The sequence below is a fragment of the Mesocricetus auratus genome, unplaced genomic scaffold (assembly GCF_017639785.1).
Source record: "Mesocricetus auratus isolate SY011 unplaced genomic scaffold, BCM_Maur_2.0 Super-Scaffold_100014, whole genome shotgun sequence".
Classification (NCBI taxonomy): Eukaryota; Metazoa; Chordata; class Mammalia; order Rodentia; family Cricetidae; genus Mesocricetus; species Mesocricetus auratus.
Window position 1 is genome coordinate 34200693 of NW_024429197.1, and position 26303 is coordinate 34226995.

The 26303-nt window shown below is 43.1% G+C and overlaps 1 protein-coding gene and 1 long non-coding RNA gene across 2 annotated transcripts in view; one reads left to right on the forward strand and one right to left on the reverse strand.

The window, feature by feature from the left end:
- LOC110341257 overlaps window positions 1-20092 on the reverse strand; it is a 62650-nt gene extending 42558 nt beyond the window's left edge. Inside the window, exon 1 of the long non-coding RNA XR_002383144.2 lies at window positions 19931-20092. This is a non-coding gene — a long non-coding RNA (uncharacterized LOC110341257). The remainder of the gene's footprint in view (window positions 1-19930) is intronic.
- Window positions 1-26303, forward strand: part of C8a (complement C8 alpha chain) — a 61304-nt gene that overhangs the window by 29467 nt on the left and 5534 nt on the right. The window contains exons 7-10 of the mRNA XM_005072184.4: window positions 473-713; window positions 18706-18834; window positions 19986-20143; window positions 25065-25287. Of these exons, the coding sequence (XP_005072241.1) occupies window positions 473-713; window positions 18706-18834; window positions 19986-20143; window positions 25065-25287 (751 nt within the window). The remainder of the gene's footprint in view (window positions 1-472; window positions 714-18705; window positions 18835-19985; window positions 20144-25064; window positions 25288-26303) is intronic.

Sequence of the window (26303 nt, forward strand, 5' to 3'; positions counted from 1 at the left end):
GACTCATCATCACAAATGGAATAGAGCTTCACTATAAGACTAGAATGCCTATCATTCTGCTCTTCCCCCAGTCTTTGCATGGTTACCTAGAACATATAGGAAAACACAGACTAGTTGGATTAAAGAAAACCAGCCTGGCCCTCTAAATTTGACATACAAGGTTTCTAAAAACAAGATGTAGTTTTTCAAGTAGATAAGAAGGTTTGTATGCTCATCTATCTACCAGACATTTGCCCCTCAGTACTTAACTGATATAGGAGTTGCTGTGAACATGACCTGTGGTGCAAAGAACAGAGGGGAATGCATGGGGGAAGTCTTTCATATATTGGTATCTAGTATGTGCTTGTCAGGTCTGACAATATTGTATTACATGTGTTGATGGCTGTGTTTTCTTCAGCTAATAATGCCGACCTCTTGTATTCATCTCCCATGCTTTTGTTGTTATTTGGCCTCATTTGGATGCTGCTGAAAGAGATTCAGCTTCATGAGAGTGTCTACAAAGGTACAGACTGCACATTTTAAGATGAGGAGGAGCAATATTGTGCTGGATGAAGGAATGCTGCAGTCACTAATGGAGCTCCCAGAGCAGTTCAACTATGGGATGTATGCCAAGTTCATCAATGACTACGGCACCCACTACATTACCTCTGGAACCATGGGTGGTATTTATGAATATATACTGGTGCTCGACAAAAAGAAAATGGAGGTTGATGGTAAGTGGATCCAGAGTTCCAGGCACGGTGAGCAGCACACACAGTGGGGTGTGTATCTTCGTTTCATTTGTTGTTGTTGGGATGCAGTACCCTATTAGGAGCAACTTAGGTGAGAAATGATTTATCTCACAGTTCTAGGGTACAGTCTAATTGTAGAGAACGACTGTGGCTGGAACTTGAGATGATTGGTCAAAGTGCACCCATAGTGAAGCAGAAAAAAATGAATGCATGTGTGTTTATGATTATATACACTTAGATCCACTTCCAGATTTGGCCCAGGGAATGGTGCCACCCACAGTGAGTATGGCTTTCCTCCTCAGTTAATATAATCAAGGTAATTCTTTACAGATATAACCACAGGATAACTTGATCTAGACAGAGATATTCCTGACTTTGCCTCCCAAGTGGTGGGATTAAAGGTGTACATCACCGACTCCTGGCTTAGACAAATTCTTATTGAGACTTCATCAGTAATTCTAGACTGTGTCAGGTTGGCAGTTAAAACAAACCACTATAGCACAGTTTACGGTGTCTCTCCTGATTCTGACTCTGAAGCTGTGTGTTCTCATTCATGGGGAGGAGAGAGTTATTAGAATGACTGCTAATAAATACCACAGGGAAGGTTTGAACTCAAGACAGCCTTGGTCACCTAAACTATGTTCTTCCTATAACCTCACCATTACCCTTTCATAAGTAAAGGATTTTGAGAGTTTTGCTAGTTAAAATGTACTAACTTATTCTGACTATAGAGTTTTTGATAAACTTCTTTGTAATTGTTCAGTGAAAACAATTCATAATTCCTCCTTCTCAGTCCTTCTCTCTTCCACCTTCTCACTCCATCTTCAGCCTTTTATGGTAGGCTGGACTTTTATCTTTTACTTATAACACCAGTTTCTAGAGGGTTTCCAGGGTCAGGCCTGGCTCATCTAAACTCTTCCCAGCAGTTGTCACCTGACAGATAAACACTTCACAGATCCAATGACTTTAGTCCTTATTTAACACCTGAAAGATGAAAGATGATGTTTAATTCCCTTTGTATAGCATCAACAGTCTTCATGAACTCTTTAAAACCATACAACAGAAGTTCTCAGTGTAAGATCCAAACCAGCTACATCGCACCATCCAATAACTCATCAGAAAGGTGGATTCTTGAGCCCTCACCCCAAAACCTAACTGAAGGAAACTCTACTGGAGTGTACACCCAGAATTCTGTTTTCACATGCTCCCCACATGATTCTGGTACTTTCTAGAGAGAACCCCTGACCTAGGCCAGGAGTGATCACAGATGGAAAGATCCATCCCTATTGCAAAAACAAATTCAAATGCCCAGTTTTAAGATGTTGGGTTGTCCGCTCCTCCTCCTGAACCTACTCATAAGGATGACACACACTGCAGCATTGAAATAACTTTCTGACTATTAGTACGTCTTCCCTATTAGATAGCAACATCATTGAAAGCAAGTACCACATCGCATGCTTTTCTGTCTCTTCTGCTCAGCACAGGCCCAAGACTAAGTGAATGTGCAAAGCAAGACAGGAAGTTTTAACTCAGACTCTTGGCTAGCTCATTTAGAAATTTGTTGTTCTATGCATGTACTCTTTGTTTTTCTTATAACAATGCAAGGCATGTTTCTGAACATTTACTGTATTTGTGCATGGGATACAATGGTACCCCCTAGCCATTTTGCAAGATGTGGGTTGCAACGCAGTGATAGGTCTCCAAATCAATGCATGGATTACAACATTTTTGAAAAGCGTCATTGACTAAGGATGGAAAATAAAACAGCCTAGTAGATTTTAAGTACCAAAGATAGGTAGGCCATTGCTTTGGAAAACATTTTCCAGTTAGGTAAAGATGTTTATATATGTATACTGTCATATTAAAATAGAAATTAAATAACATAAGGTCATTGTAAAAAGAGCTTTGAAATCTACTCAAATGAGTTTTTTCCCCCAAGTCATTAAAAAAAGAGCAAGGGAGGAAGGAAAATAATCATTATTGAGCACTTAATAAACCCCTGTTGTAACTTCTATATTCTCACTTAATTCTGTGACAACACTTAAGAGGACAGTGTTGTACAAATGTTAGACACAAAAACACTGAGGCTCATCTGGGAGATGACTTACTTTGTTCAAGCCTTCAGGGATCTGACCTCAGAGCCTTGGACCTGTGGTGTTTCTCTTGTGGTTTGGGCTCCTATCTTTAGTGTCGGATTACTAATGAGTTGCCTGGGGTATCTGGTGCCCCCTCCTCTTTAAAATAATGTAGGGCAGAAATGGGCTTCCAAAGTGGTTAATATTCAAAAGGAGCCCACCAACAAATTGTCCCGGGATAATTACCTCAGCTCTGTTTATAGAAAACCATATGTCGATAATAGCACAATTTGCTATTTGTGAAGGGCTGATTTTCTATAAATCCAAAAAGTTAGTGTTGCTTTTCTATAAATATGGAAATGTGCTAATCATCACCTCATCTGCTGGAGACCGCTAATAAATCAGAATGTCATTTACATATTAACCTACAAAGAACAAAAACATCTCTACCTTCTTTCCCTTTGACAAACAGCAGCGTGCACACCCTTTCCCCTATCTGATGTCTGGCTGGTCTGCTGTGTTGTCCCTTCCCCCATTCCCTTTCTTTCTAGGTATATGTCTTTTTTTCTATTTCTACTTTTCTTTGTCCCTGTCCTTTCCACCTTCTTGATCTCTATGACTTTAATTTATACTCTCTAAGTACAGTTTCTATTAGACATCCTAGGTGGTCCACACTCATGTCTCACATGACTGACCTCGGTATGGGAGGATTTCAGTAAACATACTGGTTTGCGCTGGGGACTCCTTTGTCCTTGGGTTTGTTTCAGATCCTCTCTGGGATTGTCTCAGAGGATGCACCAGGCTGTTTTCCTTCTAATATGTCCTTTAGATCAAATGCTTTCCTCCAAAGACAACATGGCACCATACGTTAAAAAAAAAAATCAAGAGGAGGACTGTACTTGGGAGAGGCAATCTAAGACTCCAGTGTGATCCTAAGGCTTCCTCAAGCACTGTGCCCAACAGCTTTTGCCCTCTGCAGGAATCATTATGGCTGTGGCCTACAATTTATGTGTCTGGATGTGTTTTTTTTTTCTTCCATTCCTTCTTTGGCACTCACCGTTTGTCCCTGGGCTGGGTTTTAACAGGAATGAGGAGTGTGTTCTCCATTCTGGCCTGTCTGGAATGTCGTCGAGTTGCCCTTTCCCTGGGCTAGATGGCGTTCTGCCGTGATCCTGTTCTGATGGTTTCTGTATGTTTTCCTCTCTCCTCTGCATTAATTAGTTCTCGAGTGCTCTCAAGGCTAATCCCTCCCATGCTTCCTTACTGGGCAAACAACTCAGCTCTGTAGGCTGCGCATGAGCTCTCTCCCGCTCTGGCCTGCCTCTGCCATTTCCTTATGGTTTTTGCTTGTTCCTATATTCACTCATACAGCCAATTTGCCGTGTTTGTGTTGTGTACCAGGTGAAAGAGACCAATAGGATCCCCATTTTTGTAAATCCCAAATCCTTCTCCTGCCTAGTGAGGCCTGTTGGCTTTCTTCCAAAGTTTGTGTGACCATCTCACCTCCCGACTCTGTAGCCATCCATCTTGTGCAAACCACCGGCCACTCTAAGCTGCCTCCTGCAGGAGTGTGATGGGCTTTTATGTTTCTCTCATTCATTCTCTTCCTGTCTGGTCATCATCACTGTTCTATGGGACTCCGTGTAGCAGGCTAACTTTATTGCACGGTCTTCTTATTGGCTGATCCCTCTGTCTCAACTCCCTCTGAGTTTTTTTTTTTTTTTAGTAGTGTTCCTATCATTCAGACCTCAATTTTGAAGCCAACATTTCCCAGAGACCTATCTTATCCAGGGAGGCAAGTCCTTCTTTTTATATAGCCTTATCTTAAATTTAGAAAATCACTATTCTCTTCCTAGCTGACTTGTCCTAACCAGCTTTTCTGTTGCTGTGATAAATACCATGACCAACAATAACTTGGGAAGCAAGGGCTTACTTGAACTACAGCTCCACACCACAGTCCATCACTGAGGGAAGCCAAGACAGGAACTGAAGCAGAGACAAAGAGGATCCCTGCTTACTGGCTTTCTCACCTACCCTTCTTATGCAGACCAGGGATGACACTGCCCATAGTGGACTGGACAGTCCATCCTAATAGCAACTAAGAAAATGTTCCACAGGCATACTAACTTTATGTAGGCAAGTCCTGTACACCACCATATGGATTTACTTGTTCGTGTATGGTCACTCTCTCTTTCTGAAATGTGAGTATAGGTATGTACTTCTGCTTTGTCCTTTTCTGCAGATGTACACATCCCAGCACAGTGATGATAGCAGGAATTTAAGAAGTGGCATTGAATCCATCCATCCATATACCTATCTATCTAATCTTCCACACGACAGACTGGTATGCTTACTGAAATCTTCCCATATCAAGGTCCTTTATGTCTCACATAGATGTCTAATAGAAACTGTACTCAATAGAATATAAGTTCAATTCATAAAGCTCAAAGATAAGATACTGACAAAACTGTAAATTATGATAAGGGTCATGTGAAAGATAACAGTAACAGGGCACACACTGGAGGATGCTCACTTAGCTTTGGGTGTCTCTGAGGAGGGAAAATCAAAGTCATGCTAAGAAGTAAAGGCTAATGAAAACACCTGGGTATTCTGGACAGAGTGGGTAGTTTTGACAAAGACCTCGGAAGCAGGAGGAGTGTAAGGGCTTGAGAATGAAAGCAGGCATGTGTGCTTGAAGCCTTTGGGCTATGGAAAGGGTTAACAGGAAGGGACTAAGGCTTCAAGAGGTGGGAACTGGAAAGATAGCAAGGGTGCAGAGTGCACATTGCTCTTGCAGAAGACCTGAACTCATTTCCCAGCACCCATGTTGGGTAGCTCAAAACTTCCAGTAACTTCTGCCCAAGTGGATCTGACACTTGTGGTTCCTGTGGCGTCTGTGGGTACCTGTACTCATGCATTCATACACCTACACAGACAGACACACATATACATAATTGAAAACCAGTAAACAAATCGTAAAATGAAGTGTAGAAAGGCCCCCAAAGACCCAACTTACCATAGCAAGAAGGATGGAGTATATCTGCCATGGCATGGGTGGCCAACTGGGTGTATATGGTCCAGCCCATGTGACTGTAGATTGTTTGGCTGCTATGTAATCATGGATGAAAAGGAGAGAGGGTGGACTCAGAGAGAATACTCAGAGACTCTTGCTGATGTCCAGGTAAGAGACAAAAAACTGAGGTAGAAGAACATGACAGATTTGGGGCATGTGATGGCAAGTCCTGATTGAATTGAGACATGCTTAGGGCATTTGTCTTTGACGGTGCTGCCAGAAGCAACCACAACTTGTATGATCCTCTTCTGAATCCAGAGAAAACATCAACATCCCAACTTCTCAGAACAGACAGGTACTGACATTTATATGTCACCATCTCAGGCAACTTCAGATGAGTTTTCCCATTCATCAATGGTCCTGAGAAAGGGGAGGTGTTTCCCTAGTTCTAGTTAGTGAAAATGTCTCTAGTATTCTGAGCTAAAATCCATATTGACTTGTTCATGCCAGTTGCCTTTATTAGGACTTCCAGCTTGGGAGTATCTTTGGCCTCCTTTCTCTGTCTCCTCATACATCATTGGTTACCTGTCCTGTATTCACAATCTATGTCCACCTCCACTGGCTGTTCACTTCTGCCACTCATTAGGCTGCTTTCTGTTCTCTCTGTCAATCTCTCCAGTGAAGCGAATACAGAGATGAGGAAAGGATCAATGGTGGATAGATAGCCCAGAATTGACTTAGGGAATAAGGTGGCACACGCCTGCTTTAGACCCTTCTTTTTAGCTAATGTAGACAGGACTTGAGACATTTCTTTCAGCTGTGGTGGTGACCTTGGTCCCTCAAATACAGCTTGAAGTAGAGAGTTTCTCATCAATTAAAGGTTTGTGATGTAAACACTATATATAGTAGGAAGTGAAACTAATACACCAAAAGCCTCCCAGAATGCTTTTCAGGGGCTGGAGAAACGACTCAGAGGTTAAGAACACTGGCTGTTCTTCCAGAGGTCCCAAGTTCAATTACCAGCAACCACATGGTGGCTCACAACCATTTCTAATAAGATCTGGTGTGCTCTTCTGGCATGTAGGTATATATACAATGGATAAAACAAATCTTAAAAAAAACAAATAGAATGCTTTACAAGACTCTTCAAAAAAGATTGCTGCTGATGTTTTGTTGAGAATGAAGGCTGAGGCAGAAGTCTCCTGTGGCCCCTTCAGAACCAGCATCTTGTGTGGTAACTGGAATTCTTGTTTTCTGGGCAATGTGACTTCTCACCCACAGTTTGCTGCTTAGAAACAGCAATGCCACTCTCTGAACCCCAGTTTGCCAAAATATTATATTAATGTTATCATAACTTTAAAAGGCTATTTTGTAGCTGAGTGTGGTGGTGCAGGCACTCAGGAGACAGAGGCAAGAGATTTGCTAGGTTTGGGCTCCATGAAAAGATTCTATCCCGGGAATAACTGAGAGAGGGTGACCAGTGTGAGAATTAACCAACGCAACACTTACAAAAACACTATGAGAAGTAAAGGGGCACCCAAACTGTAGTTACAGTTGTGGGATGTGACTTCAAGCAGGCTCAGCGGTACTAAAGGCACCTGAATTTAGAAACAGGCTTGTTGTAGCAAAAAGTCTAAACATTAAAGTCAAATACCCAGGTGGAGATCTCAACTCTAGAAGACTCAGAGCAAAGTACTGGATTTCTTTGCACCCCAGCTCCAATGCCTAAGAGAAGATAATAGTAAAGGTTTACTTAGGAATGATTTCATGTACATAGTAACACAGTAAACATTCAACAGATGTTTTCCCCTTTACTGCATGATATTAATACAATTATTTAACCAAGCAGTTAAAATCATGGGGCCAGTTACTTATTAATTTCACAATTCTGGGTAGATTACTTAATCATTTGAATTCCAGTTTCACCGAAAGCTGGATATATATATAATCCATTCCCTCATGGGTAAGAGGAGTAAGTGAACTCATTTGCAGCAAGCATTGAGTGTGGTGCCCAGACTACTAGTAAACACCCAGGAAACGTTCATTGTTGAAGTCAGTTCTGGATGGCAGTTCTGCTAACCACTAGACCACCCACTCCCTAAATGAAGTCAGTTGTGAATCAGACTGTAGGGTCATGTGTGTCTCCACTGTTATCAGTCATGTGTCCCACAGACAAATTAGTTAATATCTTTATAATTTCTCTATAGTTTCCTACACATTCAAATAAAACAATGACAGAACACACTTTATAGATTTATTTTAAATATGAAACAAAACAACTTCTGCAAATATCTGGCCCAGAGTCTGGCATATGGAAATTAAGAAGTGTTTCCTATTTTTGTGCTATAAAATAATTTTGTGTTGGTCTATTTTCTGTTCTATAATAGAACACACTATGAGGTAACTTATGTAGGAGATCAGTTTAGGACCCATAGTTCTGAAGGTCAGGTAGTTTAAATACCCAGCACAGGATAGACCTCACATTGCACCATCACTTGGCAGAACAACAAAATGGCAAGTGGCCACGCAGAAGAGACTGAACCGAAAATTAGGAAGAACCAGCCAACCAATCAGCATTAATTTCTGCTGATGATACAGTCACTTATGAAAGCCCCTCCTGGGAAGAAAATTGCAGCATGATGATTTTCAGGTGACAAACTATATTCAGAACATGGCAGTGCCATTATTATTATGTGCTATTACCTCCAGTCTTCCAGTTTTGGAATGTAATCTTAACTGTTCTCTCATCTGTAAAGTGGGGATAATAAGAAGACCTATATCACAGGGTTCTGCAACTGGCCAGTACTGAAACATTGCTCAAACAGAAGGGAAATCATTATCACGATGTCCTGCCCGCAGTGGCTGATGTTTCTGCTGTAGACCTGGAGCCTCAGCCATCATGCCTCCTCCCCCACCTGCCCATTATTTTTGATCAAGGTCATTCATTTCTGTCTCCAGAGCTTCATCCAGTTTGGGAGGGTCTGCTCTTCCCATTTGTCAAGGTCACTTTGAATTCTCATCACTATCTTTCACAGTGCTAACAACTCTGCCTGAGTCTGTGTGTGCTTTCCATCATCCCTGGCCCTGATGGATGCCAGATCACAGTGGCCCTTAAAAGACCCTTCCAGCAACAATGTGGTTCATCCAGCCCTTCATTGATCAGTCTCTTCCAGCATGGTCCTTGGGCCAGCGGACCACCACTAACACACAACTTAGAACCAGCCACAAGGACAAAATTAATTATGGCTTTGCTTGCTCTTCCTCCTATCTCCCTGACTTCCTTATTCATTTATTCCTTTAGCTCTCCATTAAATAAACATTTGTTAAACACACTTAACATGGGAGGCACTGTCCAGATACCAACATGATTAATAAGTGTTTCCACTCATCAGGGGGCTCATAGAAGGCAGTGGCTTTTCTTTGTTATAATCACCTGATTACAGTCATAGATGATTTACTTTGTGGGCAGCCAAATGAGTTGCCACCCAAAGTGACTAATGATTTAGGGTTTCATTCACAGTACTTAGAATCAACCAAAGTATTTGATTTTAATAAACCATATTTACATGTAGTAACACCTAATATTTGTAAAGCAAATATACAATCACATCTGGTATTCAAATTAATCTTTGTAATAGTTTCATGAGGAATTGTGTTATTATTTCCTCTAATTTTAGAGAGAGAAGGCTGAGGCTCAAAGAACTTAAATAAACACTGTAACGTGACTCAGTGCTGATCTGGGGTCTTCTGTGTTAGAGTTTGTGTATCTTCCAAATATGTATCCCTTTCCCATACATTAGTACATTTTGCCATTCACTCTGATGCTATACACCACCGTAGACATGATGGTAAAGCCAACCAACCGACAGTGACTGGCATTTGCTGGGAGGTTGACACTGGCCTAATAACTTAAATTTCACTATTTTGGCTGGTTGGTGGAGGCTCACATATTTAAGCCCAGCACTTGGGAGGCAAAGGCAGGTGAATCTCTGAGTCAAGGCCAGCCTGGTCTACAGAGTGAGTTCCAGGATAGCCAGGACTACAGAGAAATCTTGTGTCGAAAAAAAATCAATAAAATTCTCTATTTCACTTAATGAGGAAACATTTGTGAAAAGGATAATAAAATATATAATTTACAAAGAACTAAGGTTTTGCAATGTCAAGTATTTTTCCAAGTGCCAAGCATCTATCTCAAAGATATACATCTATGTGTCACTGGAATTGGGTGTCAATGTTGGAAACCGTACCTTTTTAAAATTTATTCTGCTCTGATGTAATACATCCTGACCACAGTGTTCCCTCTCCTCCCTTCTTCCCCTCTCCCCCATATCCACTGCTCCTCAGTTTCCCTTCAGAAAATAACAGGCCTCATGGGGCTATCAACTGAAACATTGGCATAATAAGATGCAATAAGACTAGGCATAAACCCTCATATTAATGCTGGATGAGGCAACCCAGTAGGAGGAAAAAGGTTCCACAGGCAGGTCAAAGAATCAGAGGCATCCTCACTCCAACTAACAATACTATAATATAATGTCTCAAGGATGTTACAACCTCAGCTCTTTCAAACCATAGACCACAGCCTACTAGATTTTCAAAGAAATTTAGTAGATCATGATCTCCATTAAATTATGTGCAATACACTAAAATATGGTAGAATGCAGAATATGAATACATCACTCAAAATATCATAAAGTACGGAAACTTCATTTAGCTGAATGTGTGGAAGCGGGATCACAATGTAAGATGTATTTCTTACTTGTGAGATCCTAATGTAAAATGTATTTCTTAATTTTAGGGACAGTCAAGAAAGTATTAAAAATTATGTATTAATGTGTTGTCCTCCATTGATTATGAACATGTACCAAACCACTCTAAATAATGGGGGAAAATCACCAATGGCCACAAGAGAGGCACTAGGAAGTACATTAGTTGGGGTTCTCCCAAGAAACAGAATCAATAGATCTTTGCACAAATATATATTATTAATGAGATTTACTATAAGGAATAATTATGGAATATAAATAATGAGATTAACTATAAGGAATAATTATGAATATAAGAAGTCTGCAAATCTTTTGTTTGCAATCTGGAGACCCAGGACAGTTGCATACATTGTAAATCTGTGCTGAGCACCCATGATTTCTGGTACACAGAGGTGCAGTGTACAGATCCCTGCCCTAGAGAAACGTGCTGGTAGTTGGAAGTACACAATAACACCATTCCTGAATAGAAACAGACACAGGCAAAGCACAAAAGAGAGACCAAGCCATTTTTCTACCTTTTTCAGTTTTCAGCTTTGGAAGACATTTAAACCTTCAGGGCATTGTATGCAAAAGGCTGGAGCATCAAGTAGGGTGTATGTTAGAAGGTCAGCGTCCAGATTCACCCCAGCTCTAGGTTCTGTTGAGGAGGCCTTGTCCCTGCATCTGTGTTGTGTCAGGTAGAATTATGGTAGCAGTAGCTAGGAAATGAAGTCAGTGTTGGCCTCAAAAACCAAAAAGGGATAGCTGTCTGAAAGCATGAAAAGATGTACACTAACCTGGAAGGTGCCTGATGCTCGGAGTGATGGTTAGGATCCATGTAAGGTCCATTTGACCTCCATCCAGGGTGTTGTGCTGTACTGAGACACACATTCAGCCCTGAGCATTCTTACATTCTCTTTGGGATTCTGTGCTCCCTCTCAGCCTTTCCTCACGTTCACTCATCTTTCATCTCTGCCTAGCTTATACAGGCCATTCTAAGCAATCATTCTATATCTCCATTTCTGGACTGCATGCCTGTCTTAAGAGTGGCCTTTGGACCTAGATATATGTGCCACTCTGTTGTGTTTACCTCTTTCTTTATGCATCCCACTATTGGTAAATTTACAGAGTCCTGCATGAGGATGGAGGCTGAACCACAATGGAGGGTGGGTCAGAATCCTATACTAGACATACATTCTCTAACTTTCCTTATACTCTGTAGAGTTGAGTCTTTCTCTAAAGAGTTTCAGGTACATTGTATAGTGAGGAGGGTGAGATAGAAACCTGATTGTAAAAAGTTCTATATTCATGGCTAAGCAGCCTGGAATGGCCCAGCAGGTCTTTTGCTGTGCCGGCTAACCAACCAGTCACCCTGAACAGACAGTCACTGGATTCTAACAAGCTCCAGGCTTTATCCCCAGTTACCATGACAACCAGACTTCACGGTGATGGATGGTATTGATTGACTGACAGACTCCTGGTGTCTTGGCTCTGTCCCCATTCCCCTTAAGTCATTTGCATACACATGGAACTGAGAGACACTCAGTACTATCCTTCCGACTTTGTCCTGATTTTGAATTTCCACTTCTATTATCACTGAAAATAGCTTCACACTTAAAGGAGAAAATGAGAGGTGTATCATAATTCTTCCCACTCTTAGCTTTGCAGGCAATATAATGCGGCATAGAGAACATAGGCTTTGGGTATCTTGGTCTATCTTCCTTGGATATTTACTTACCTGTAATCTGGGCTTGCTTGTACTGCCTGCCCTCACCCATGTCCTAACAGATTATACTATTCAAATGTTGATGATAAGAACATGCCGTTATCACAAAATTGCCTGCTTCTTCCAGTTTCAGATCTTCCATACTGAAATCAGGAGCCCAGGGCCTCAGTGTATCCCGCAGCAGTCCCCAAAACAGCAATACATGGCAGTATTTGACCTCCAATGAAATTTCTGTGAGCAGTTAACATAGCATGTTTTAATACATTGAACCCTCATCAAAGCCCCAGGAGGAGACTGTACTAAAGTCACTTTCTAGGTTGACAAACTGAAGCACAGTGAGGTCAGACAATTGTCCAGACAGAACCTGGTCAAAGATGGATTCTAGCTCATGTAGTCACCACTTCAGAGCCTGTCCTCCCACATGCTTGTCATGGCCGAAACCATCATGCAAGCTCAGAGAACCTGGGGCAGTTCTCATCAGGTAGGCAGAAGGCTGGGCTACAGTCCTAGTATTGCCATGTATTGAGTAAACTGTACAACCACCATTCTTTGGGTTTCATTGTATAATGATATCACTGGAAGGCAACCTTTGCAAGGCTCTTTGGGGGATCACCATTGTTCCTAGCGACATGTGACAAGTGCCTCTTTGCATTGATGCCATAGGCACTTGTAGATTTAGGTTAACCTGTGTAGCTTTCAAAGACCTGATTCTTGAGTTTGCTAGTCATGGAACCTGGGGCGAGTAAGCCAACAATAATAGCCAAGACACACTGAGTACTTCAATTGTGCTGGACACTGTTTTCAGGCATCCACTAATAGAAACTACAATTCCCATGTTAAAGATAGGGGAACTGAGTTACAAAGAAGTTCAATAAATTAGAGTCACACTATCAGCTAATGGCTTCAGACTTTCCACTCAGCCAGCAGACTCACCCTTTCCTAGTATGCTTACCATACGATCAAATCTTAAGCTTAGAAGATGGTTGACAATGAGATGATGAGATAAAAAGAGATGAAAACTCTTCATAAAATACCAAGACTTAACTATGATCATTACAAAGCTCTGATTCTCACCTCCTTTAAAAGGAATGCAAATGATTCCCCCAAAATACACATGGCTCCCCCAATGCTTTAGTGGTGTGGTCTGGGAATGGTAGGACCAGCTGGTACTTGAGCACTCCTGGGGGCTCAGAACATACCATGCTATGTGCTGGACTTGCCTAACCACATGGTGACTTCCAGTCTAATAGAAAACAACAGGCCGAGAAAGAAAAATTCCTAGGGTTTGCTAAATACAGTCCTGGAGGGCAACACAGAGGTATTGTAGAGATCCTTAGAGAGTGGGGAAAAGGACAAGAGGGCTTTCAGGTCACAAAGACTAATGTATGCAAAGGCACATAGCACTCACATCCTTCAGCTGGTCAGCAAGAAACATGAGTTAAAACAGACTAAGGGAAGCATAAAGAGGGCAGGGGAATTAGCCAACTTGTTTCAGCCAGTTCAGCCACAAACTAACCAATGATCTTTCCCACTGCCATGGCTGGAATAGTCACTAAGATACCCTTTTCCCTTGGGACAGACTGGTTTTGCAGGCAACCAGCGTAGCAAAGCAACACAGCAGATAGATCACAGTCACCTGGGTGGTTTTGTTTGCTGCGGAGAGATAAATAATGCATTACACCAATTTTTTTTTCCACTTGGTGCCTTTCATCCAAAGAATGGCAGAGACCTTCTGTGGTCCGGCACCTCGGAAGTCAAGCTGCCTGCTTCTCCCTTCGAGCCCTGCTGATTCTGCAGTACTCACTCTGTGGCATGAGGACTGCCCTCTCTCCTGTACCACAGCCATACCAAAGAGGAAAGCAGACAGGAGGCACAGTGGCAGAGACATATTATTTGAGCCACTGGGATGTCAGACATTAAAGCAGACCTTCTTGGCATCAGACTAGAGAGAGATGGAACCCTGGGGGCAGTTCCCTCTTTTTTTTATTCTAGAGTTTAGGTCAGACGTTCTGAATACTGTCTTGTTGCCGGGAACATGAGTCTTCCATGTGGTCCTCCTCTGCTCGATACAGCCTACATTTTCTTGCTTAGTGCTGCTTGTCCGACTTTTGACCCCGAGGAAGCCTGCTCAGGCCTGCTGCACTGTATCAGCTTCCTCTTCTATGTCCATTCACCTGTCTCCCCATACTAAGTGTCCTTGGTCCCTTTATTCCAAAGGTGCCTTGTGCACAGTAAAATGGTGTACTCATCAAAGTTTCCTCAAGTGCTTTTTGAAGCATTATGGTGTGATCTTAACCCTTCAGAATGTCAGTGCAAGAAGACCTCAGGAGACCTCAGGTGTTCCACTCTTCTCTCCTCCCTACTGACCCCTGATGTGCAGGCAGCCAGCCCCTGATTGGTCCTTTCCATGATGGGATCTCTCTGCTTGGCCTCTGATCATGATGAATCTCTCTGGTGGAGCCTAAGGCCACCTTTCCAAAGTCTCTGTCCTTCTGATGCAATCTCTTATCCCAGTAACCCTTGCCCCCACACACAAGCCTTTTAAAATCCCCTGGGGTCAGCATGTGCCCCCAGAGAGCTGTCTGATAGTGCTATTATTCACACAAGGGGAGATCTTTGCTCTCTCAGATAAACATTCCTGTTCCAAAGGTCATGTCTTTGAATGTGGCTCAGTGGCTAAAATGTTTGCTGTAGAAGCAAGAACCAGAGTGCGGGTGGGTCTCCAGAATCCAAGTAAATGTGGGTGAGCATGATATCCTGCCTGTAATTCCAGCCTCAACAGGCAGGGATGAAGGCCTTGCTATTCATGTGTGTGTGTGTGTGTGTGTGTGTGTGTGTGTGTGTGTGTGTGTGTGTGTGTGTGTGTTTGCTTTCTATTGCATAAAGTGATTGAATCCCAGATAAAGATTTTGATCAAAATCAACCTGGCTTACACTTCCACATCAGTCAATAGGAAAGAAAATCAGAGTAGAAATCTGGGGCAGGAACTGAAGAAGAGTTTGTGGAGGGATACTACTTTCTGTTTTGCTTATCATTGCTTACTCAGATTGCTTTCTTATACAACCCAGAAATACCTTCCCTGAGGTGCCACACCCAAAGTAGGTTGGGCCCTCCTTCATCAACCATTCATCAAGAAAACAACCTACAGCTTGCCTACAGGTCAGTCTGATGGAGGCATCTTTTCAATTGAGGTCCCTCTTCCTGGGCCAGGCATGGTGACACACACCTTTAATCCCAGCACTTGGAGGCAAAGTCTGGTAGATCTCTGTGAGTCTGAGGACAACCTGGTCTACATAGGGACTTCCAGGACAGCCAGAACTACATAGCAAGCCCCTGTCTCAAAAATTACTTACTTACTCACTTAATTTTAAAAATAAAAAGAGGATCTCTCTTCCTAGATGACCCTAGCTTGTGTCAAGTTGACAACAACACAAAATAAAAATAAATACTATCACACTATATCAGTGAGCTCTGAGTTTGATTGAGAGACTCACCCTCAAAGATAGACTACCTAAATTCCTAGGCCCAACTTTGGGCCTCTACACACACACACACACACACACACACACACACACACACACACACACACACACACACCACAGGACAAAAACTTTTATTGTTACAAGAGCACCGAGGACACCCACCCCTTTGGCTCTGTAAACATGTAACCCAGTGTTATTAACTAGAGGAGCAGTGTTGTACAGAGAGCTCATAACTGAGATTTCATGTCTATTGATTAGCAACTCTCCCTTTCTCCATCCTCCCAGACCTGGCAACCATAGGATCCACTTTAATGGAGTAAGTTCTACTACTTGAGCTACCTCATCTAAGGGGAATCATACAGCCTTTGTCTTTCTGAGCCTAGCTTCCTTCATAGGGCATAATGTCCTTAAGGGCTATCTGTTGTCACAAGTTAGCAGGGTTTCTGTCCTCTTTAAGGAATTTGAATGACTAAGTAGTGTTTACAGAAGAAATGTGCCCCTCTCTGGACTTTATCAGAGTCTGGCTTTTCTCTAGCCAGGGAGGGGAGAATGAAGTTACCCCATCTTTATTTTTCTGGTTATTATTTCCATTTGGCTTCATCACCCTGGTAAACTGGGAGTAATCAGGTACTTTAGGCCTTACCTGCCCAGCTCTCCACATTCCTTAAGGTACCTGTGAGGCTGGTATTTTGCCCCCAGGGTAGAAGTTACAACTTTCCCAAATGAGTCTCCTTTTCCTGAGCCTGTGAATCCAGTCATTGAGGGATTTCTCAATCCTGATTAGTAACCAGAACTAACCTCTGGCTTTCCCAGTTTACGCTGAGTAGATATGACAAGGTTGATTGATGACTGTGTCCACATCCAAGGCATTGGTAGAGGCACTGATGGAAACAGTATGTGCCGTAGCACACTGGAGGAAGCCACCAGGCATCTCTGTGGAACCATAGTGCTCCACTTAGTCCTGACTTACCACCTGAGAATCATCCAAGACCCTTGCTTAAAATACAGATTTCCAACTTCTCAGAAATATAGAATGAAAGGAAATGGGGTCCAGGGGTCTATGTTTTAATCCACAGATGGGTGTGGTGACTTGCTTAAGCAAGTCTATTTTAATCTGACCCAAGTCAAGGTGTACTGTGGAATATGGGTGGGATACATCTAGAACATTGGGTAGGGTGTTTCACAGATCAGGCCACCCACCAAGGACATACTGGCTCTCCTCACCAGCTCCAGACCCTACTCTGTCCTTTCCATTATGCCTCTTTACCCATTTACATCCATCCTCCTGGATCTGTGTCCTTGCTTCCTGCATCAGTTTCACTTCCTGTATTTGGATACAGGTTTGAGTTCCTCTACCTGACCCAGCTCATTGTCCTTGGTGTCTCAGAGGGCTCTGTGTGGCTACTCGTCTGCCCTACTGCATTCCAACAAGCAACTCTCTGGTACGGATTTGTCTTGGGCTGGTCCTTGCTTCTCCCCTGCTAGTCTTATAAGGACTTTAACCAGATTCACATCCAACCCACAGGAGTTTTAACTCAAGATGGCTACATTACCAGCACGTGATGTGTCAGGAGGGTACACAGCAGGTGCCTACTAAATTTCTCAGAGAACAGGATGTTTAAGTCTGACTCAGTGACTGGGGATAAGGAAAATGATGCAGGCTTCACATGAATCTCAGCTTGATGCCTTCAGTGCATGGCCTTAGGTGAGCTAATTAACCTTTATGAACCACAAGCATCTTGACTATAAATTACAATTGTGGGCTGGTATCTGAAGACTTGTTAGCTCTCCGACTCCGTGATTCTCTGAAGCAGTCATCCCCTGACTGTCTCGTACCCTACTTTGAGGTCCTCAGAAGGCAAAGCCACTGTAGTTGAGCCTTCCTGCACTTTGTGACACTGTGTCTGCAGATCCTTCAGCTTCAGCAGCACAGTCCCTCTATAGCACTTTCCAGCCCTGATTCATCAGGCAATGCTATCATTAATTCGGCAGCACTCTGCCACTCACAGAAGTAAGTAATCACTCTGGCTTCTGGCCGTGAATTCTTTTCATCCACTTTTGTTTATCACTGTTGAAGGATTTTTTAATCAAAACAATTAAATATGCTAAATCTTCCTCAATTAGTTATGCATTAAAATTAAAAGTGCTTCCGTGGAAATAGCAGAAGAAGCCCTTTACTTGGTGCTAAGTGGGCTGCTCAGAGCACCTCCTCCCGGCACTCACTTCCAGCTCTAGAGAGATGCAGAAACTGATGTTTACAGTGTCTCAGGTTCTTCACCTGATACATACTTAGGGAAGAATAATCCCTTCTTTCCATAAATGAGAAACTGAGGCCAGTGGGCTCGTGGCCCTTTGCAGAGTTCACAGAGGGTGGCAAGGACTGGAATGTGAAGGGGCTGGCTCTCTTCCCTTCCCTTCCCTTCCCTTCCCTTCCCTTCCCTTCCCTTCCCTTCCCTTCCCTTCCCTTCCCACAAGATCATGCCATTCACTCACTCACTTATTCCCTTCATTTATCAGTCATTTATTCTGAACGGATGACTGAACTCCTGCATAAAAAGAACAGTGACAAGAGATGAGACTAAGGATATTCTGTTCCAAAAACGCTTCCTGAAGTAAATACTATTTGAACAGGACATGGGTATACTTCAGAAAAGGTGACGTGGGAGGGAAGAAAGCACTTATATTGACAGATATCCTGCATTCCTGTTGGAATGCAAAGAAAAAAGTTGGAGAGTCTAGAGCAAGTCTCATACGCAGCGCCTCATTTCTACAGGTGTTTTGATGGCCATCCCACATGAGAGAATAGTGAAGATTTCAAGCCAGCCCTCTCTGCCTCTAAAGATGGAGCAAACTTTCCCTAGCCTTAGCTAGTTGAACCACGTGAAGCTGTCTTTTCAAATCCGAGTACTTCGATTTCTGTCTTCCCACTGCAGGTATTACCACAAGAGATGTCCAAAATTGCATCGGAGGTTCCGTGGGCCTGGAGTTTGGGGATACTTTAATTGTTAAAGGAGAGTTACCAGGACTTAAGTCTTGTGAGAAGTCTGGAAATGCTAGCAGAGGCAAGTACTTATCAGCGGGTCTCCCCCAAAGAGAAGCCAGCCCTTCTTTCCCTTGGGACACCCAATCCATGCAAATGATTCTCTTCCCTAATTGATTCCATTTCTCTTGGTAGTCACACTGCAGATACTAAGTGCCCCCAAGCCATGACCAGTGTATAATGTCTCTGATTTGGGTTCACCTGCTTGCACTAAAGCCATCTCAAAAATACTTAACAGTCTAAGGGTCCTTCCCAGATTTCAAGGATTAGGCAAAGACCCTAGAAAGGAACAGGGTGAAAAGGGATGCGTAGATAGAATCAGTTATCATCGCATCAGATAATGGTGCTGAAGGAGTAGACAAGTCTCTCAGGAGGAAAGACTATGACTTCCAAGTTCAAGTTATGATGACCAGTGAAAGGATGTACACAGATGGTTAACATTTCTTGAAAATGTCAGTGTGGGTGTTTATACATTCATTCATCCACTCACTTATCAAATTCAAATTGAGTTCTTTTCAGGTGAGGGACAGAGAACTCAAAGAGTATGAAATCAGCTTATAATAGATAGTAGGCAAAGTGCATACTAAATAGGCTTAAGTTATAGCTGTTGCTTAGGTTATTTATGCCTTGGTTATTGAGCCAAATTACCCCATTTCTGACGACCTCTCAGCCATCTGTACTTGACCTAGCAGCTCCTTTTCCTTCCTGACTAGCCCATCTGGGTGCTTCCTTCTTAGTGTCTGCACTGAGTACTACAGTGACATCTGTCATAGCATCTACAATATTTGGTATGGAGAGAGAACAACAGCAAAGGAGAGGAGAGAGGGAGAAAGGGAGAGATGGAGAGAGAGAAAGAGATGGAGAGATGGGGGAAAGAATTTGAGAGAGAACAAGCAGGCATTGGGTAAACCCCTGATCCGTGAATGAATGAGTGGATGAATGGCCATTGGCCTTCCCAGCCACTCCTCATCCACATTGAGTTGGCTTCTCCATGTCTGTTCCACACAGAGGATGTGCAGTTTCTGTCTATCCCATCCTGCTGGGTATCAGGTACAGTAGAAGAACAGATCTAGCTCTAAAGAGAGGAGATGAACACTACTAAAATTTGTAGAACTTACCACCCAGTCCTTTGGTTTGGGGAGAGGAAAGCTAATGCTGTCTTTCTCTTGATAGAAACAAATAACAAGATCTTGGCAGTGGAGGACATCATCTCTCGGGTGCGAGGTGGCAGTTCTGACTGGGGCAGTGGCTTGACACAAAATAGCAGCACCATTACATACCGGTCCTGGGGGAGATCATTAAAGTACAGCCCTGTTGTTATCGATTTTGAGGTAAGTCTTTTCGCAGTTGAAGAAACCCTACGTCTATAAGGAATTTAAGTGAAGCCGACCAGATCATTTCATATTTCTTATTATGAGCCCATCAAGGAACAAGATTAAATGTAACGGCACACTGAACTGGTGCCCTTGCCCAAACCTGCCTGGAGGGAAGATGTGATATTAGACCAGACCCACAGGACAGCTCAGGTCAGAAACCTACTGTCTAGTCAGGGTGCAGGTGCCCACTGCTATCCCAGAAGCTCTGCAGGGTTAGATGTGAAGAACCAACTTGCATTTTTGCAGAAACTAATTTAAAAATCACATCTAGTACATTAGGGGGTTATAAACTTTATTTAAAAAGCTGTACTTTATGAGTAGCAATACAATTTACATGTTAAACAACACTATAAAAGAATGATTGGATATAGATTTAAAGAGAAGAAAAGAGAAAAATTTAAGTTGTAGCACTCCTCCACCAGAGCAAATCTGAAAAAAAATCATTTTTTGTAAGTATGTCAACGTGACAAACATATTCAGTAACTAGTCATGTTTAATTCCTATTGTGCTCACAGTCAGTTGAATGCAAAAGAACATCCACCTCTCACAATTGCTCCCTCAAAGGAAGAAGGCATGGTGGATTCTACTGCAGTACAGGAATGATTCTTGCTACTTCAATACATGGAGAGTTGAATCCATACATCCACCATAAAAATTAGATAAAACTTAGCTTTACATCGCCTTAAATACCCATGTGTCCTTTCTCATCATCTAGTATTATTTTCTCTTGACTCCCTTTCTATTTATTTGTACTTTACCCATACTCACAGCTACGGCTAGGATCTGCCTATGATGGAGAACATGCTTGTTGGGAGGGGTCACCTCTCTCAATATTATGATTTCCACATACATCAATATCTCTGTAAATTTAATTTTTAACAGCTGAATAATATTCCCTTGTTGAGAGTATCACACTTTCATGACAGGCAATAAATACTGAATAGATTAGGAATCAGGCCCAGAAAAACTAAATACTTTTTTTTTTTTTTGGTTTTTCGAGACAGGGCTCCTCTGTGGCTTTAGAGGCTGTCCTGGAACTCGCTCTGTAGACCAGGCTGGCCTCGAACTCACAGAGATCCACCTGCCTCTGCCTCCCGAGTGCTGGGATTAAAGGAACTAAATACTTTTTTAAATTGTCAGGAAATGTCTATGTGACAGTGCCTAGATTTCAGGCTCATGGTGTGTGTGTTCAGTTCTCATTTGCCCCTGTCCTAGCACCTTCCTTAAAACACGGATTTTTTTTGTTAGACAGTAGTTGCGTATGCCTTTAATTCTAGTGCTTAGGAGGCAGAGGCAGAGACAACCTGGTCTACAGAGCTAGTTCCAGGACAGCCAAAGCTAGACAAAGAAACTCCATCTTGAAAGGGGGAAAATTACAAAACACTGATTCTTAACCATGGGGTAGGTGGTTTTGTTGTTCAGGGAAAATACGACTTATGTGCCAGGTCAATGCCAGGCAATGTAACAAAGTCAGTGCTCTGGGGACTTAGAGGAAGGAACCCAAAGTCCTGCTAACCCCCAAACAGGGCACACACTAGTCCCCCAGCTAAGAATCCTCTGGCCTGACATGGCAACAAAATAAAAAAAATCTGGCTTTGTTTCTAACCTTACAAACTGGATTACACTAACTGTCAAGAAAGTTCTTTAAAAAACAGTTGTCATTTCAAACTTGTAAGAAAAGTATTATTGTTGTCCCAACTATTATCTCTCTATCTGTGCCCATTTTCTACATGTATTTAAACACATAGACAATATGTCTGTAAACCAATAGCTACTTCTAGGACTTCACACCAGTGAAACCTAAAACTCTATTTTAACACCCTGCTCTCGATGAAGACAGAAGGTCAGATAGATTAACCTTGATTTCATTTCTTCTCCAATAAGTAAGGGACCACTTTCATGCACCTGTAATTCACATAGGGTCTGAAAATTGCTATCATCAAGCTATTAGTGATTTGGGCAAAAACTGTAAAATTGACATCAGGAGAACAGACACACACACACATACACATACACACACATACATATATACATACATATACACATATATATACATATATACATATACATACATACATACATACATACATATGCTTTCACAGTTAAGATGTGAACTTTGTTTTTGCCTTGAGCAAAAGTTCTAAGGAGAAGGCAGGGTAACAATTTGAAGGTTGACATTCTCTTTGGAGGAAAGCACCCAGGGTTTGGGGAGACGAAAGGAGGAGTGGTTGAATCATGACTCCTCCCCCCTTTCCAGGTGTCACTCTGGTCTATTCCTTTACTTTCAGCCCACCATGTATAATATAACAAAGAACAGTAGATTATAAAGTTACAGAGGGGGATACTCAAGGAATCTTAGACAAGGAAACAGATCCACAGAACTAATGGACCAGCATAAAAGCCTGTAGCAAGCAAATGACAGCCATGTCCCATTAACTCTTTAGCATCCACCACGTCTTCACTACGTTCATCAGCCCCTGAGATATGTACATCAATACACTAAATCATGGGCAGGTTTTAGAGTAGTGAAATAAAGCTAGTTTTATGCTTTAAAAAGAGAGTGGAGAGAGAGACAGAGAGGTGATAGGTAGGTAGGTAGGTAGGTAGATAGATAGATAGATAGACAGGTGATAGATAGATGGATAGATAGATAATGGATGGATAGATGATTGACAGGCTGATAACTAGATAGATAGATCAGTCGATCACAGATTAGGCATACCAGTTAGGAATTATTTGAGACCCATAGAAGAAATGGCATCAGAAGTAACCATTCATAGCCAAGTACTTAGAATGAGTACATTCATGGGTCTTACTGTTTTATTCTTATTATACACATTGTGCTAAGTATGTATAAGTTTGTTATGCTGCTTCATTGCTTGCTCTCTGACTGTTTGCTTATCTATAAAACGGGATAAGATAATTGCCAGTACATTTTAGGCTCCAAAATTCTAATATCCTTTCTTCTCTATCCCTTCCTAAAAACCACCAGCCCTCCCCAGGAGCATTTCCTGGGGGTTGTGAGGAGAGGGGAGGGGCTTGGGTCTGCTTCAAGGTTAAGGGGAAGCTTTCCTGTGGGGCTGGCCTTGACTGGAAACAGTCCTCTTTAGTCAAGACCGTGGGCAGCACATTCCATACTATGTCCTAACAGCGGACCCAGTTCCCTGACCTTCCAGTAAGTGATCATTTCTTGGCTGGGGCTCCAGCCAATCCTTGCTTGTCCTGCCTGAAGGCCTCTGACTCCTCACCAAGGTCTGTTTGCCATGAGTTTTTCTGTCCACATTTCCAGGAAACGATCAGAATGCTGTGAAGGGCCTGCCCTTGACTTCTGGCTGACCCAGGGTGGTTCTATCTGACCTGGGCAAATTGCTTCTCCTCTTGGGGCCTCAGGTTCCTCCCTTGCAAAATTAAAATTAGAGCCCTGCAGGAAACTTTCATTGTGGATCTTCTCCAAATGCATAGCATTGCAGGGGTGCTAAAGATAGCTAGAGGTAACTGGAAGAGCTCTCTCTCTCTCTGTCTCTCTCTCTCTCTGTCTCTCTCTCTCTCTGTCTCTCTCTCTCTCTCTCTCTGTCTCTCTCTCCCTCTACCTCTCTACCTCTCTCTGTGTGTGTGTGTTGTGTGTGTGTGTGTGTGTGTGTGTGCATCAGAGGTTAAAGGTCAATGCCTAGAGCCTTCCTCTGTTGCTCTCACCTTTCTTTTTGAGATAGGGTCTCTCAAAGACCTGGATCTTGATGATGACTGATCAGCGAGTCCCTGGGGATAATCTTGTCTCTGCCTCCCAGTGCTGAGGTCACATACAGGAGCTGGCTGCTGTGCCTAGCTTTTTACACAGCTGCTAAGGATTCTAACTCAGGTCGTCAAGCTCACACAGCAAACACTTTGCCCACACGTCCCAAGCATTGTCCCCTTTTTTGCTAATGCCATTTAAAATGAGAACGGTATGTTGTATATTATTCTCTCTTACACTCACTCCTCTTTATGTCATGAGGATTCTAGAAAGCAGGCACCATTCCCAGGCTTAGAGGGAAAACGAGCCTCTCAGCCACAGAGCTAGGCAGCAAGCAGCATTAGCTTCACCTTTTTAGGTGACAAGGTCTTGCCACATGTCACTTCCCTGGGTCCTCACTGTAAAACCAGAGGGTGAGGTGATGATTCCCACTTTTAGATGAAGAAGAGAGGTATAGTAGGTCCCTTGACAGAGATCCCACAGCTGGGAGCAAGGCTTCTCTTTCTACTATTCCTATCACTTTTCAGCCCAAGGCAGTTTTGCATTCAGGACTTGGGACACTTTTTCAAAACAAGGGCGATGCTGGCATCCAGTGTGCAGAGTCCAGTGATGCTGCTGAACAGCGGGTCACACAGTGCAACATGCTCCTGCCAGTACATTCTTCATTCTAGTCGCCAGTATGGAGGCTGGGAAAGCCTGGTTACCTCATGCGGAAATGACCCTATCTACCCACATAGCGCTGTACTTGCATCGCTAGGGATCTGCTTCCAAGGGCAACACAACTCCCTTTATCAATGCCCGTGTTAAAGGGTGACAGGCAGAGCCTGTTACATGGTTCTGGCTTCCTAAAGTTCTGGAGGCAACAAGGGAGTTGGCCAGGGTGGCTTCTAAGTGCTCTCCTCACTCTGGAGTATGGACAGCATAGGTTTCAGAGGTACTTAATCCATGTTCAGAACGATGCTTGCACTTAACGCTCATGTGATTCGAGGTAGTCATGTGCACCCTCTGAGCCCCCAGTTCTGCAGAATGGCTGTGAGGATCCGTCTCTCTGCAGCAGGCCTTCCAGAATCCTCACAGCCAGTTCTTGAGTTCCAAGAAGGTGGACAGAGCCAAAGGAGAAACCCTGAGCTCTTCTTGTACCTGCAGATGCAGCCCATCCACCAGCTGCTGCGGCACACAAACCTGGGGCTTCTGGAGACCAAACAGCAGAACCTGCGCCGGGCCTTGGACCAGTACCTGATGGAATTCAATGCCTGCCGCTGTGGGCCCTGCTTCAACAACGGGGAGCCCATACTCCAGGGCACTAGCTGCAAGTGTCAGTGTAGCCAGGGTCGCCAAGGCCCCGCCTGTGAGCAGACAGTGCTGGAGGGTAAGACCCATGCATTCCACTCTGCCCCAGGCTGTCCTGGATCTTTGGGGCTCATACAGAAGGAACCTTTGGGATTTTTGCCCCTTTGTCTGGATCCTTCCATTGATTGCCCTAAGAACCCACAGCCAAGGGTGTTATAGTTCATGTCGAATCCCATGTTTAATCTGTCTTCCATTTTCTCCCTGCTCTCAAGACTCTTTGCTGTCCAGGTCTGCTGGCGGGGGCACAGGGAAGACTGCATCTGGAGCCTCTAGGCAGGATGTGTCCCGTGCCTCCCTTGGTTTCTAGTGGTTGTCAGCAAACTTTGGAGTTGCTTGGCTTGTAGATATATCACTCCAGTCTCTGCCTCCATAGTCAAATGACTCTCTTCCCCGCTTCTCTGGGCCCTTCTCTCTGTAAGAATGTAGGTTGTTGGATGAGGCCTCAGCCTAATTCAGGTGGCTTTATCTTAATGTGGTTTCACAGCCAAGACCAGATTTTCAAATAAGGTTCTGCTCACAGGTAATGGGAGCTGGGAGTTGACTGTGCCTTTTGCAGGGATGCAATGGATGCCATTACATAAGGAGTTACTACTAGATACACAGTTGGGGCAAAGAAAGGCTCAAAAGTGTATAGATTTGGCACAAACCAATTCATTAACCAGCACTATGGGAGAAATTTATCAACAGAAGTAAAAACTCTCTCCCTTTAGGATGAAGTTGGGGTGGGGGGACCCTGGCCATGAATCCTAGATATTTCATAAACTCACCCTAGGACACTGGTTAAGCACTTTTTTCTTGGGATTCATATGGTTCTATCTAAATTTCTTTTGACTCTCTCTCTGTCTCTCTCTCTCTCTGTCTCTCTCTCTCTGTCTCTCTCTCTCTGTCTCTCTCTCTCTCTCTGTCTCTCTCTCTGTCTCCCTCTCTCTCTCTCTCTGTCTCTCTCTCTCTCTGTCTCTCTCTCTGTTTCTCTCTCTGTCTCTCTCTCTCTCTGTCTCTCTCTCTCTGTCTCTCTCTCTGTCTCTCTCTCTGTCT